The sequence below is a fragment of the Jaculus jaculus genome, chromosome 4 (genome assembly GCF_020740685.1).
Source record: "Jaculus jaculus isolate mJacJac1 chromosome 4, mJacJac1.mat.Y.cur, whole genome shotgun sequence".
NCBI lineage: Eukaryota > Metazoa > Chordata > Mammalia > Rodentia > Dipodidae > Jaculus > Jaculus jaculus.
Window position 1 is genome coordinate 60,112,362 of NC_059105.1, and position 16,910 is coordinate 60,129,271.

Genomic DNA, 16,910 nt, shown 5'->3' on the forward strand with positions numbered 1-16,910 from the left:
TAAAAATATGACCCCAAGTTATGTGAGGATTAGATGGGAAGTTAAGTTTTCATATTGGAAGGTGCAGGTAAGAAAAATTAGGTATGGCTGGATTCTTTTATAGCTAGAGGTAATTTATACATGTGGCCTTCCACATGGATATGCATTAGTCCAGGATTTGAACAGCAAGAAGTGCAAGGTTTAGATTTTTGAATAGATTTCCAATGAGACCAAAAGAGAAAAGTGCCAACAAGTTTATGGAGAGAGTTCATGTGTCAGAAAGAAGGTGATCCCATTTCACATGCCCACAGTGTCATGAAGCTTCTCTGGCCTTGCAAATTGTCATCAGTAGAAGTGTATAATCCTGAGGTAAAAGAAATAAAGTTACACTCACCAGTTAGCAGTCCTACATGTCTTAACCCAAAGTAGACTTAAAATGTCATGGTTTAAAATCCAAGTTTACAGTATAATTTTTCTAATCCACTCACAGTTTTGGGGTAGATGCTAAACCTTCTGGTCCAAATAAGCAGATAGAACCTAGTGCACATAACTAGCATATTTTTCTTCCTCTCTTAATTTTACTTACTATTTTAGTTTTCATTTTGAGACTCATGATGTAGCCTAAGCTCTCCTTGAATTTATAATCCTCTTGCATAAGCCTCCAAAGTGTTAGGATTACACATATGCACCACCATGCTGTGTTTACTTTTTATTTGTGATTGTGGTAAGATATCATAACTTTATAATTACCATCTTCACCATCCTATAAGTAAGCTATTCCCATGCTTGTGTGACTATCAGCCCTACTCTCTGCATCCATCATTCCAAATAGAAACTGGACTGCTCAACAGTAACTTCCACTGACGACTCTATTGAATAAGAATTTCCTGTTTCTTCAGATATGGTTTATAGTTGATGATTACAAATTTGGAGTAAAAATGCCCATCTCAGCTTTATATGAATACATCAGGATATTGTTTCTTTACATTTCAGTCTCAAAATTTACCTCATCTATTTATTCTTTCCTAGTGGAATCAAATATATACACATTGAAATACCAAGTGTCACAGAGTATAAACATTTGTTGGTTGTTTTATAACTCTGCCAACTTAATGTAATATTTTAAATATGGTCTGCTATAGAAGAAGTTTTTTTTTTGTTTTAAAATTTATTTATTTATTTGAGAGCGACAGACACAGAGAGAAAAACAGATAGAGGGGGAGAGAGAATGGGCGCGCCAGGGCTTCCAGCCTCTGCAAACAAACTCCAGACGCGTGCACCCCCTTGTGCATCTGGCTAACGTGGGACCTGGGGAACCGAGCCTCGAACCGGGGTCCTTAGGCTTCACAGGCAAGCGCTTAACCACTAAGCCATCTCTCCAGCCCTAGAAGAAGTTTTAAAACTTGAAACTATAGCTCTTTCTACTCATTATACACATTATTACTTTACCAGTTCAATTGGCTTATATGATATCTGTTCTTGATCTTGTCCATAGCTTGAAACTTAGGTTCAGAAATCTCATTTAGTATATAAAAAGAAACAATACTGTTGCAAAAGAAATTACATAACTGCAACATTTCTACATATGCAAGTCTGCTGAGACTTTGTAGGTGGTTGTTTCCAGGAAGTACTAAAGAGAAAGTCAATGTCTTATTTCCACATTATGCTGAATTTGCAACGAACGTTTTAAGAAAGCATGCAATTCCAGTGCAGATGTATTTTTCTATATTATGAACATAAACTGTACCATGTACATGGCTTTTATTGTCTCTCAAATAATTTGTTCACTGCCATTGAAAATAATGTTAACGTATTTCTGTTTGCTGTATTTTCTGTTTGCTGATAACACAAAGAGAAAGCTGTCTATAACTATGTTTGTCCTTCCTGAATGTGAAGAAGTCTGAGTGGTACGTTTACGGGACCTGGTTGCTTAGAATCTTGATGTCCTGGTACAGTTAAACACGAGTCAGCACTGCCCTCATTGGCAATAACTCTCAGCCGTTTGTTGTTGTTGTTCTGTTTTGTTTTTGTATCTTTGAAGCCTATAGTCTATATAACAGAGAAGTGAAACACATCTGAAAATTGCTCCTGAAAAATAATTTTAGCTAGGCAAATAATCTCCTTTCTCAGGAAATCTCACATAATGTCCTGTGTGTTATAACTGTCAATACTTCATTGACCTCTTCAGTTCGAAGTGCTCCTTGGACCATATTTTCATACATACTGACTCTCTGAGAACATGAGGATGTGAAAAGATCTGGGATAATTTAGCACACACAGACTAGAATGGCTGATGAAAAAATTATACCAAATAAATACAAACAAGAAAATGAGAGTAAAAATTTATGTTGTATATGTAGAAACTGTCTTCTTTGGGGACCAAAGGGATGCTCTATAGCAGCAATCAATTTAAAATTGTATGGCCAAAAATTACTTATGTTAGAGGTTACATTTAAATTCTGATTATATGTATATTTAGAAGATTTGTTTTTGATGAAACATCACCCTAAATACATTTTTGAAGATTTTGAGTATTTTGAAGTATCTAGATATTTTGGTTTATAACAAATCAATGTTACCCTTTTCATTTTAAGGAAATCACCTGTTTCTTTTTTATTAAACTGTAGCTCAAAGAGTCATTCAAAGATATCAAAAAGAAATTCAACAATTTGAAGTTTAATTATTCCAAGAAAAATGAAAAATCTCGAAGTCTGAAGGCTCTTCAATGTCAAATCCAACAAGTTGATATGTATATCGAGAAAATGCAGGTGATAAGAAAATACTGTGTGTGTTTGTGTGTGTGAGAGAGAGAGAATGAGAGCTCACGCTGCATGTATGACTAGAGTTATTGCAAAATCATTTTGAAATTCAAGCCCAACTTGTTTTTACAGCATTGGGATTAAAATGGTAGTTTTCTAGTTTTATAATAATTGAGTTTTGGTGTGAAATAAATAATAAATTGATTTTTCTCTTTTTTCAAAAAATAGTAACTTTATTCTCTATAGCCCAAAGTCAGCCTTTCTAAAAATGTTTTACTTATGTGTTTGGCATTCAACAAAATGATGCCAATTTCAAGTAGACTAACTTACAGAAAAATTTCATGGCGTAATCTATAGCAGCATTCCACCTGAAGCACAAATTTTATCACCTGAAATCAAGTGTGTCTTTCATTGCTTTTTAAACTATTCTGAGAGCTAGGTTTAATGGTTTACTAGTTTTCTAAACTTAAAGGTATTTTTAACTGACAGACAAAATCTAAGAAATGCATATGTTGTTATGCTACCATGTCATGTTTCAGTACATGCAAATGCGTAATATTTAAATCAGGTTAAAATATCTCCACATTTATTTATCATTTCCCAATGGCCAAAAATTCAAAACCCTTTTATCTAGTTTTCTAAAATCTATAGCATGTTATGAGTATGTACAGCCATGATCCCAAAACTTCAGTCTCCTGCCTCACCTTTGCTTAGTACCCACTGATGAAATCTGAGATTGATGCTTTGACACAGCTCCATAAGAGTTTCCCAACTTATTCTATTATGTCCCCACATACATGCACACCAATGTGACCACAGGTACCTTTTGTCTATGTCAGGACCTTCCCCCACAGCTCCCAGAACCCCTTATGATCACATATATGGTCTAGATTATTTTTCTAGGTTTTCTGTATATTTGTGAATACTGAGTGAATAATATACTTGTGAGAAAATCTGCTCTTTCCAAAATATACTTGCAACAATTACAGTTTTGACATATCAGAGTTGCAGAAGCAACAAGTATTTTAAGTTTTTCTCTATTTTACCACTTGCATCAGAAATTAAAAAAAAATAGTGTTATATTTAAAACTTTTTGTACAGGCTTTGAGGAAGAAAATGGAGAAAGTTAATAACAAAACTTCTGATTCATTCTTAAACTATCCAAGTAATAAAGCTAATGTCCTTTTGGAAGCCATGAAGGATTTACATAAACATGTGGATGACTTTGACAAAGTTATCACAGATTACAAGAAGAATTTGGATCTGACTGAGCATCTCCAGGAGTTAATTGAAGAGGTATCTTCTTTGTGTTACAATATATTCTTGTTATTAAAAATATTTTAAAGAAAATAGTCTGCCCTGGGCATAGTGAATCATGTCTGTAATCGCAGTGGTTGGGAGAGGAGAGGCAGGAGGATTGCAACTTCAAAGCCAGCCTAGGCTACACAGCATAGCAGGACACTGTCAAAAAGGGGCTGAGGTGATTTTGCCACTTTAAAACAGTGCTACGCTAGCCATCACTGAATCGTGCTTGCTTTTCAAAATATTAAGTATAAACTTGGTATGGACACATCATGTGTTGGTACCATCATTTCCCTCCTCCCTCTACCCATCCCACTGAGGGTCCTCCTCAATGGGAATTCCGGAATTCCCCATAAGGTTGTGGATTAGGAGTTGTGAGAGCAGCAGTCAGCCAGTTTAGGGGATATTATCTCTGGATAGTCCCTCCCATTCTTTGGCTCTTACAGTCTTTCCACCTCATCTTCCACATAATTCCCTGAGCTGTGGTGGGTGTGTTTTAAGTTTACTTTGGTTTTGAGCTCTCAACAGCTTCAGAATTTCTGCTTTGGTATGCTTTGAGTGTCTGTCTCCATTGCCCTGGTGCAGGTTGTCAGCCTTACCATGGAAGCAGCGCTCTTGCTCATGTCACTAATTCCTCTGTGGTTCCACCTGGGCCCTGGCTGAGATGCCAGGGTGGGTCATCTCCTGCCAGGGAATCAGCTATCTTATCATGTCTTTTGATAGACTTTGCTTGTTCTAGGTTCTCACTACCTTCTGAAAAAGAGAAACAGATTCTTCAATGGAGAGTGAGATCAGCATAAGTTAAAGGGGACAAGTATTGTTGATTTAGAGGTTTTGATGGATATAGACCCTCTTTAGGCCAAAAAAAGTAGTGGTAGCTTATTGCTGGAGACTATACTCATGGTCTCCATAGGATTCTGACTCTGTTCCAGCTATGGGTTCCTTTCCACTGAGCAGATCTCTTAGCTCATCAGAAAGCCAAATAGTTGCCTACCTAGGCTGGGTGCCACCATTGCACAGGTGTGTTTGTCTTGTACAGCTGGTTGCTTTCATAATAGCAGTGTCCCCTGCTTGCTCACAATGTTGTTGGCCATTTCCCCCAGCAGCTCATGTGGCACTTCCTTCCAGAACTACATAGGCTAACCATCTAGGTGCTGGCTTCCTTCTAGATTCCAGATGAATCTCTCAAAGTTCTGTGTTGGCAGCATATGGTGTCTTCAGCAATAGGGTTTTACCTTTTACCTCAGCCAGGTAATCAAGTGCTTTGAGAGAACTTGTCATGTTTTGGGGACCTTATAGGTATCTCTGACAAACAGTTCAATGTGGATTATAACTGATTTCTGGTACTGAGAGTTACAAGCCACAGCCAAATGTTTTAAGGTCAAGCTTCATCCCACCCTCTCCAGGGCCCTTCTTGCCAAATGACTCCCTGAATAGACCTGTTGAAAGTTATATTTTAGTTTAATATCCAGGGAAAAGGTTTTTATGGTACCAATTCATTAGATTTAGTTTAATGTGTGTCTTCCCCTGTCCGCCTGTTCCCTTCCACCCAAACCTTTCCATCCTTATTAGACGTCCCTCGAGTTGCCTGTCAGATATACCAGCAACTTGAGTTGTTGAAGGTTAGGAACCACAGATAAAGGAGAACATGCAGCATTTGTCTTTCTGTGCTTTTGTAATATGATCTGCTCCAAGTCCATCCATTTTCCTTCAAATTTCTTTATATTATTTTTTTTCTTACTGCTGAGTAAAGTTCCATTGTGTATATGTACCACCTTCATTATCCATTTGTCAAACAATGGACTTCTGAGTTGATTCCAATTCTTAGCTATTGTGAATTGAGCATCATGCTTGCTTTTCTTTACGGTAATTTCTTAAAGTAGAATTACTTGGCCTGAGGGAGGAACGATGCAATGCTCTGAGCTTCTTCATGGTGTTGTCCAGTTGCTCTTCAGAAAGTTTTGGCTAGTTTCCTAACAGGCAAATCTGAGAGTTCTGTCTTCCCATTACCTCACCTCAAGATGTTTGACCATCATGAAGCTATATTGACTGCTGGATAGCTATTCAGCATGCTCAAAGTGGCTTATTTACTTCACATCACTTAAAAACATTGGGTAGATTCTGATAGCAAGATTTTCAGGTATAAAGTTGTTATCAGTGTACTCTTTTTTCTTTTTTCCAATAGTTTTATTTATATTTATTTATTTGAGAAAGAGACATAGAGAAAGATAGAAAGAGAGAGAGGAAGTGGGCACACCACGGCCCCCAGCTGCTGCAAATGAACTCCAGATGCATGTGCCACATTGTGCGGCTGGCTTACAAGGGTCCTGGAGGATTGAACAAAGGTCCTTTGGCTTTGTAGGCAAGTTCCTTAACCACTAAGCCATCTCTCCAGCCCCAGTGTACTCTTTCTTACCATCAAGGGGATATGGTCAAATTATGACTTCATACTTCTGATTGACCACCCTATACTTGAAGGCTTGAGTGTTCTTTGTTGCCTGCTATTCTGAATTGACTTTAGATTTAATACCACATAACCAAGGATAGTTATTCTTCTGTCTCTAACATATAGGTTGGCTGAAGCACCATGACACTTAAAACCAGCTCCTAGCAGAGTCAGGTGTTGATATTGCTCTCCCAGTGCAGTGCCTTTGACCCAGGGCAAATTTTCTTCCATCATGGTTATTTATTTGTACTGAGAAACTCATTTCTCCATTGTGCTTAGAAATATGACTATCTTATATTTTACAATGGATGATTGTTCCTATATCCATAATCTGAACCTCATTCTTAAAGGAGAATCTATTATCAGAACAGTAATAGTGTAATACTCTACCCATGACTGTCAGTTTGTTAATATTAATTTATCAGGGATAGAGAGCTGGCTTAATGGTTAAGCACTTGCCTGTGAAGCCTAAGGATGCCATTTCAAGACTCTATGCCCCAGGACCCACGTAAGCCAGATGCACAAAGTAGCCCATGCATCTGGAGTTCATTTGCAGTGGCGGGAGGCCCTGGTGAGCCCATTCCCCCATCCCCTTTCCTTCTTTCTCTCTCTGTCACTCTCAAATAAATAAATTTTAAAAATATTAGTTTATCATACTGGTTCTTTGTGTTATTTGGCTGTTGTTTGTATTCTTTTTATGTGAAATGCTATTTTAAAAATATTTTATTTATTTGATTATTTCATTTATTTATTTACTTGAGAGGAAGAAAAAGACAGAAAGAAAGAGAGATTGGGGAGAAGAAAAGAGAGAAGAGGAGAGGAGAGAATGGGTACACCAGGCCTATAGCCACTGCAAACAAACTTCAGACACATGTGCCACCTTGTGCATCTGGCTTTTTTTGCATACTGGGGAATTGACCAGGTCCTTAGGTTTTGTAGGCAAGTGCCTTAACTGCTAAGCCATCTCTCCGGCCCTTCAAATGCTCTTAATGCTGCTCAAAAGCCTGCAACATTCTTTAATAATTATATTGTAGCCAAATGTAGAAAGAGAATCAAAGGAACATCAAAGGTATTCCCATTCTTTTACTTTCCAGTAATCTTACATTTTTTCAAAATTATACCTTTTAATTTCTATATCTAAGAATAAAGTTATATGAGCATATCCTGTATTTGACTGAGGAAATTTAAGTATATGTGAGCATAGCATATAAGAAAATCAGTATCTGATGCTCATTCTGGCCAACATGAAGAACCTTAGGAGTATGATGTATCTTTTATCTGTGTTTATTCTATTTTCATTTAGTGTAACTTTTGGTATGAAGATACAAGTGCCACAGTTGTAAGAGTTGGAAAGTATTCCATGGAGTGCCAAACAAAGGAAGCAGTGGAAATTCTCCACCAGCAGTTCACCAAGTTTATTGCCCCCTCAGTACCTCAGCAAGAAGAAAGAATTCGAGAGGTCACCGAACTTGCTCAGCGTTTATATGGTAAGATCTCTTGTAAGACAGCCAATCATTTGCCACTAAACCTAATCCAGCTAAGAGTAAAGCAAGGCCCTTACAACCCCAACAGAGAAAAACCTCAAGATAAGTGCTCATATTCAGCTAACATAAGCACTATGGAGTCGAGGACAGAACTTGCAAGAGCAGATTAAACCTGGTCTGTAACTACCTTGTGGCAGCTCTTCTCCTCTATTGACTTTCTCCCCCTCCTTTTGTTAATTTCTAGGCCAACAAAACCAGAAACACGCTCTCTTTATATAGACAAAAAATGAAATTTTCACTAGAGTGATTCTTCAAACAATATACAAAACTCTAGTTACACTTTAGATTGGCACAGAGCTTAAACTAAAGATGATTGTCCTCTCATTTCTGTGAAAGCTTTCATTTATAACCTTCAGAAATAACTGAACAATTCTTCCTTATCTTCCTTGTACTTGTACAATGAATGTGAGACCACCATCATCCTACAATTGTTTTCATCTCCTCCATGACTATAAACCACAGTGATGTTAGCCATGATCCTCTTCCATAATAGGGGTCTTCATGTAAGACATTCCTGGGTTATAATAGTTCCTGAAGGCTCCAAGAAACAAATTCCATGAATTCTCTAATGTGATTTCTGTGAGAGACACATCCTAGAAGGAAGACTGTAGCAGGTGGTACAAAATGCCTCCTTTGACCACCTACAGCTTTTTGGGGCAGACATTCAGTATTATAATATCTCCACACTCCCTGGGAGATATAAAAGCATACAACAACATGTGCTGCACTGTCTGATATGATATGATTGAGAATGATTACTTAGATTTTCCAAAGGAAAGGAGTATAAGCATAAAAATATTTATTAAGTCCTTATATTGTCATGATGCAGTGAATAGGCAAGATGCCTTCTCTCATGAAAGGGTCAAACATGTAACAGTTAACTTTAGATATCAGAAATTAGAGACACAAAGCAACATATAGAATTTTGTACAGTTAGAGAGGAATGTGATGTGTGTGCATAATGTGCATGGTGTGTAGTGTATGCATGTTTATGTGTGCAAATACAGGCTCCCTGTGTGCAAGCGGAGGCCATAGGGAAACATCAAGTGCCCTCTGTTATCTGTATTGCTCATCTGTGTGTTACCTTGAGATGCAGTCACTGAACCCAGAGCTGATGTTTTCCAGTCAGATGGGCTGACTAGTGAGCCCTTGTTCTGTTGGGACTGGGGTTACAGGTGTGCACAGTTACACCCAGCTGTTTATGTAGGTGTTGGGGAATCAAACACTTATAAATTCAGACTTTCTCAGTCCTTCATGCATATATAGCTAAGCCCCCTCCTCAAGTCCAGGAATGTGATTTTATGGGGTCCTTATGAGTACTTATGACATCTTGAAATTGATTATGCACAACAATAAAATATGTGCAGCTCCCTCTAGCATCCTACAGTCAATAAAGAAACAGACAGGTGTTGATACCAAATATGACAAATGTAACAACAGAGGCAAGCATCCACAATACTGGGGGATCAGCGGGCCTCCATATCCTTTTTAATGCACTTATACCATAATGATGACAACAAAGATACCCATCACTTTTTATTTATTTTTGCTTGATATTTTGTTATTTTATATTTCCTTTGGAAAATTGTGAACAATAGCCCATTCAGTTTTGCCAATTTGTCATTCAATCTGCCAATGAAGAAATCACTGATGAGGTCAAAGCTCATGCTCTAAGCACTTCCCAAAAGTTCCTCCTCTGAACATTACAGAGGGGACCAAAGCTTCTGACATATGAGTCATGTGGACATTTCATACTGAAACAACTAACTAGGTATGGTGGCACACATCTGTAATGCCAACACATTGGAGATGCAAGCAGGAATATCAGAAGCTCAAAGCCATCCTAGGCTATGTAGCAAGTTAGAGAACATCCTGGGATACAAGACACCCTGGTTTATCCTCCTCCCCAAAATTCACATCCAAACACAGGAACTGTAATACTTGGCTTTATTTTTAAAACATCTTTTCATTTACCTGTTCAGCATGCATTTGTTAAGAATTCAATATCTATACACTTATAATAGACACTTGGGTGGTAAATTAAGATTGAGGCTATTTTATTTTTCTGTTGACAATTTGACCTTTAAAAATAGGTTTATCCTTACTCCTTCCCAGGATTGGAAGATGGGCAAAAATATGCTGAGAAGATAGTCACAAGACACAGAGAGATCCTTGAGTCTGTGGCTGAATTATGTGGGTCTCTCAGGGAGCTTGAAGAAAAACTGAAGGTAATTTCTTATTTTGAGAATTTGCATTATCAAGTGATATAAATAAAAATGTGTTGATCAAATGTCTTCTGGTGCAAAGATGTTCTAATAGAAATCCTCAAGAGACATAATGTGCACATTTGTGTCACAGCAATCTAACATAATTATCTGGGTGTTTGTGATAATTAATTCTGTCTCCCATCAATGCAGAGAAAGATGTTTCTGGGAATGGGATCTAAATAAAATTGAGGTGTCTCATTTACATTTCTAAGGATCATATCCTAAGGAATGAATGTGTGACATTAAAACCAAGCAAAGTCTATATTAAGTAGTCTAATGTTTCTATTCAAAAATAATAGATGCAATGATTTTCCTTCCTCCAAATTGTGGCACTAGAAAAAAAACCACTAATATCCAAGTATTATATTGAACATTTAACATCATGAAAATATTAAGTAACCATTATTACTTTCATGTTATAAAAAAAAACTTGAAGGCTGAAAATATAAAGTGGGAAGTGGGGAGACACATCAAGACATGAGTTCCATCAGCAGGCATGGCCACTAATGCCTGTACCTAAGCTTTGAGGGAGCCACAGACAGGAAGATCACAGGGGCTCCCTGGTCAGCCAATCTCACTGAAAAATGGAGAGCTACAAGCTCTCTCAGGCTCTTCTTCAGGGAAGTAAGATGAAAGAGTGATAGAGAAAGACATCCAATGTCTTCCTATGGCATCCACACACATGCACATCAAATACACTTACCTTGAGAGAGAGAGAAAAAGAGAGAAGAAAGAGAAAGAGAGAGAGAGAGAGAGAAAGTAAATAAATGATGTCTATGTACAGGTAAAAAACAATGGAAGGAAAACTGTGATTCTATCTATCATCCTAAAAACCAGTTGGATTTATGATACTTTCATAACTGACTAAAAAATACTTGCAATTAGGATAAGGAGGATCGGCCAGTAATTAAGAGCATAGGTTCTAGATTGAAACGCAGCTGACTTGGAACACCAACTCCTTGGGCTGCGTATTGGGCAAATGATTTGGTCTTCCTGAGGCTCAGGTTTCCATTCTACTATCTGGATCACAGGATGGCCCTAAGGATTGAATGTGAAGATGCCCACATGAAGTGTGCTGATCACTACTGATATTAAGGCCTATCAGTGGTCATGAAACACAGAGCAAAATCATATTTATTTGGTAGCAACTACTTTTTTGATATGAATGTCCATTACATAAATGTTAATGTCTGTTTAATTCAAATAATGTGTACAAATTTTGACTCCATAGGTACCTAATCAAAATACTTTTCTCCTTTGGTTAACAGTGTACATCCTTAAGCCATTTATATATATCACTACAATGATAATCTTTGTGAATGACATTTTCATTCTTATATATTATTACCTACACATAAATTTCCTAAGCAGAATCAGAAAAATAGATATGAAATCAATCTAGTGTTTCTAATTTGTGTGTAAAATTACTTTTCATAACGATTATACATTTGTAGTTCCTCTAATAATATATTAATGAACCATATATATTATATTTTTATTGTGCATATACACACATATGTATGTGTGGAATATATGTGGTATTGTGTATGTGCAATGTATGCGCATGCATGTGAGGATGTGTGTGTGCCATGTGTCTGTATGCATGGGCTAGAGAAAAACTTTGGGTGCCCTTCTCTATTGCTCACCCAGGGATTTCCTGGGAACAGACTTTCTCCCTCAAATTAAGCTGCCATGTTTTGGTCAGCAAACCCCAGAAATTCTCATTTACCATTCTTTTTCTCACTATTTTCTCTGACTATGCTACTCTGTAAACTACAAAATCATTCTCATGTATGTACACTTTTAGCTCAATGAAATTCTCTCTCTCCAAATGACATTCCTTTTTACCTCTTTCCTTCATGACTAGTCTGCCAGGAAGAGTTGATTCCACAGGCGGCCCTCCTTTCCTCATTCCCTGTTCCTTGGGTACTACTAGGAGTCCATATTTTCTTTTGTACTCCTAACACACCACCTGGATTCCCCACTGCACTAGTGGAGAGTCCCAGGGCTTAATACCCAGCTTGATTCACCTCCCTAAACACAGTTCTGTTTATGTCGTTTCATAGTCAAAACATATTTTACCAAGAAAGCTCTTTACAGTTTACCAAAAGCAAACTAAAGGCTCTTTGATGTGCTGAGACTGGTCTTGCAACATTACTATACATTTACATTGATCAAAGGTTCCTGTTCCACTGGAAGCTACTACACATTCCCTAGTGGTTCCTCCTTCTGAATCTTTACTTCCATCCAAGCACATGGCCTTCTGTTTCTGTTAGCAAAATCCTGCCCTCTCTCCACTTCAAGTACCCTTCTCTCCACGGTCTTTCTCATCATTCCTTTTCTGGTCTCCCATGGTGCTTGTGTTCTTTACATCCTGGTTTGTTCCAGTTGCCATACAAAACACTGTGTAGACCAGATGGCTTATGCACAACAGAACTTTATTTCTCAGGGCTCTGGAGGTTGGTAAGTCCAACATCAAAACGCAAGAAGTTTGATGCCTAGTGAGCTCCCACTTCCTCACTGTCCCTTGGAGGGCAAAAACTCTCTTTTATGGGATCACTAACCCTATTCCTGAGGTTTCACTTCTTTGTATGAAGGAAGTAATGAAAATAGACTCAGAAATCGTTGCTAAGTCTAAAGTAGTGATGAAATCATTTGTGTTTGTATAGTAATTTGATATTTACAAAGGACTTTCATATGTATTATGTTCAATGATTTCTAAGTAACTTTCAGATTGAGGTAAGACAAATGTTGCTTTTCTTGTGAAAAATTGAAGGGAGTCCATGTAATCTTTGGGGACCCACAGTCAGTAGAGGTGGGTCTGGAATTTGAGCTTAGATCTAATTCAACCTGTTATTCTTTACACAACAGCTGCCCTTGTGAAATTAGATACCAAGTGTGCATTTGTGTAGAGTAATTCATGCATTAATACAAACACTTTCACTCTGGAGCTGAAATTCAAAGCTGAATCTCCCTAAAAGTGTATCTCCAAATTTTCTAAGCTAGTGGAATATGCACCTTGATAAGTATGCCTATTTCCTGATGTTATCTAATGGCCACCATCCACATGGAGCATGTTTCTGCTATAATACAATCGGCATCCAACACTACTATGTTCTATCACATGGTGCCTCCATTCATCTTCATGAATTCTCTGCAGCCCTTACATTTGACTCCCCAACACTTTGCAAAGCTCCTCTACATTTGTGACTAGAGCTGGGGCCCTTGAAATGCAGGAACAAGATATTTCCACCCACGTGAGACACCCCTCTATTCTTTTTAAAAATTTTTTTCTTTATTTATTTGAGAGTGACAGACAGAGAGAGAAGGAGGGAGAGAGAGAGAGAGAGAATGGGCACGTCAGGGCTTTCAGCCACTGCAAACGAAGTCCAGACGCGTGCGCCCCCTTGTGCATCTGGCTAATGTGGGTCCTGGGGAATTGATCCTTGAACCAGGGTCCTTAGGCTTCATAGACAAGCGCTTAACCACTAAACCATCTCTCCAGCCCCCCTCTATTCTTTTTTTTTTCCTTAAATAAGTACCTTTTACTATTGAACAATTTTAAGGCTTAACTAAAGAAATATTTATGACTGCTACATGAAGCTCAGACAAACTATATTGATATTGTTTGTATTTTCATGTTTTAAGTATCAATATCTCTAAGAGCAATGAACTTAAGATATCAGAAATGAGATAGTTAATTAAGTGAAACCTTGACTGAGACTGATTATACATAGTTCAAAAATAAAATAAAATTTGGTCATTGTTGAGTTAAGCAAGCCTGATTTTAACATACACTAGAGACAATATGACAGACACAACGTACCTTTTATCACTGAACAATTTTAAGGCTTATCTAAAGAAATATTTATGACTGTTAAGTGAAGCTTAGACAAACTATATTGCTTGAATAGAGTGAAATTTTCTAGGACATGGGGAGATTTTTTAGGTTTTTTTTTTTTTTTTTTTGGTTTTGCGAGGTAGGGTCTCACTTTAGCTCAGGCTGACCTGGAATTGGAATTCTCTGTGTAGTCTCAGGGTGGCCTCAAACTCATGGCGATCCTCCTACCTCTGCCTCCCAAGTGCTGGGATTAAAGGCGTGCGCCACCACACCCTGCTAGGCCCCTTCTATTCTTAAGTGTCCTTCACTACACTGTGATATTTCCTTGCTCTTTTCAAGATTCTCCCAATTTGCTTGTGTATCTTCTCAGCTTCTCCTGTGATCTTCTCTACCAGAAGCCTTTAGTCATTTCTTCCTCCCTGCTGCTCCCCTGACTCTGCTAATGGTTTAATCTACCTTATACTGTGCTTTCTGTCTGGAAAAAGCATTAGCAAGAGCATCCTACTGAACCATTTATATCTTTCCCTGTTGAACTTTTGAACAATTTGGTTTAACAGCATGAACTTTATCCAAGGAGTGAGGAGGAGAGCTGTGAGTTTGGAGATTTTGTGAATTATATCATGGGGTATATTGGTGGCTCATGAGATACATTGGCTGAAAGGCTGCAATTGGCTTATGGTTTTCTTCCAAGAGGCTAGGGTATGATATTGTTCCTCCAACTTCTCTGTCACATGCTCATGCTACTGATTGATTTATACAGCAGGGCAATATTACAAAGATGAGTCCAAATTTGGAGGACGTCCACGACAATTACATCGACCTACTAAAGGAATCAGGAAGAAATGAACAGGATCCATTCAATGAGGAAAGGAATAAGGTAAAGAAAACTATGCAATTTCTATGATGCCTTATTTCTGTTTTGAGAATAGACATTGTACATGAAAAACAATGTAATTAAATATTTTTCACATAACCAAATTGGATGACCCAATATAAATTCAATGTGATTCAGTCCTGTTCCTGACATTCTAGCTACCCCTTACTTGGTCTTTCTTTTTCCTACTGTTGCTATGGATCCTCTCTACTGAATACAGAGCCATAACTTTTCACAGTGACAATGGGACCTCCATACCAGCACCATCATATTAGGCCAAGTTACTACTATTTTTCCACTCTCTAGCTACTGTCCCCATTTATCCTTTCATGTCCAATCTAATGTCAAATTTTACTACCCTGTTTATCATATTGCCAAAATGGTAAGTTGTTAAAAATTCCTTTACATTGTCCATTAGGAAATCTTAGTACATAAGATTCAGGCATATGTACAAAGTCCTTACAGAAATGTTTAAATTATTTTAAAACCTATCCATTTGCATTCAAGTTAAAGGGTGTAACAAAACTACAAATATTCATAAAATGCAAACATATCATGATTTTATAGCATTATTTTAATTGTCACAGCCTTCTGGATTTTCCATATAAGTTATTCACTTTCTTCTTAGCTACTGGATTATAATTAACATTTAACTTTTTACTTTGCAACTTTCCTATGTCCAGTGTTTCTTTTCTGAAAGAACAGCAGGTCCAACACGACTCTCGATAGCCACCAAATGAATGAAATATGCTCCTGTGTTAAAAGAGTTCATTGCACATGCACACAAACAAGTACACACTCACACTTGCACACACACCATGCTCTGGCCCTAGTCATCTTGTCTGACTTTAGTCTTTCATCATATGGTCTTTGGTTATTCTGGTCTAAGTCAGAGTTTCTTACCCTCAGGATTATTGACATTTTGCCCAGAGAATTCTCTGCTGTAGGCTCAGAGGGTGAGTGTTCACTGTCAAATATTTAATAGCATCCCTTTGCTGCTACTCACCAGATGCAAATAATATCACTATCTACCCCAGTCCCAACCCCCAAAAAACTCGAGGCATAACGAAATGTTCCACTGGAAACAGAATCACTCTTTTATTGATAACCAAAACAAGTAGTTGACATATGAAAAATAGCATTTTGAATCTAATGTATTATACATTCTTATTTAAGTTTCTAAACATTTTAGATCCAGAATCATATTAAATTTTAGATTGTGCATATTTTCCTACATGATGAAACAGGCATGTTTCATCAGAGCTCCGTAACACAAGTTGATGAAGGAAACACACTTAGATTTAGTAAAAAAAATTTTATCTTGCTATTATTTATTTTCTTATTAGAAGAAGCCGTTAAATAAAAAGGATAAACTTTCATTGAATTGTAACTTTTATTTTAATATAAATTAAAACACATTCTAGATCATCAGTCATTGAGAATAAAAGTGAAAGTCCACAATTATAGCTGTCAAGCATTCTCACTGACATCATTTCATATACACATTCCAGTGCAATTGGTACAGACAGCATAATGACAGGGTAGCAGTAATCTCCACTTTTAAGCATCTCAATCACATTTCCCCTCTTATTGTCTCTATTATTTACACATGGGTCAGATGTAATGATTCCCCAAAACATCCTGTGAGGAGATAATAAGAAGTACCAAGTAAAAGCTTGTGCAGGAATTATTGCATTCAATTCTGGTACCCTTAAATGGTGTTAATCTTCCTCAGAAAATTATGTGAGTTGGAAAAAATAGTCCCACCCAATGATTACAAAGAAGATATTTATCACAGGAATTTTCTCTCAGAGACAGCAAGGTGCTCCTCATTTTTCTGACCCCCAAATGGATCAGGTAGCATTCGACCCTTCGATGCAATGCACCGAGCACTGTGC

At 37.5% G+C, this 16,910-nt stretch overlaps 1 protein-coding gene across 1 annotated transcript in view; it reads left to right on the forward strand.

Annotated features, from left to right (window-relative positions):
- The window catches only part of Ccdc141 (coiled-coil domain containing 141), a 197,855-nt gene that overhangs the window by 169,654 nt on the left and 11,291 nt on the right, over nt 1-16,910 (forward strand). Inside the window, exons 18-22 of the mRNA XM_004660290.2 lie at nt 2,607-2,747; nt 3,840-4,034; nt 7,790-7,973; nt 10,146-10,258; nt 14,899-15,015. Of these exons, the coding sequence (XP_004660347.2) occupies nt 2,607-2,747; nt 3,840-4,034; nt 7,790-7,973; nt 10,146-10,258; nt 14,899-15,015 (750 nt within the window). The remainder of the gene's footprint in view (nt 1-2,606; nt 2,748-3,839; nt 4,035-7,789; nt 7,974-10,145; nt 10,259-14,898; nt 15,016-16,910) is intronic.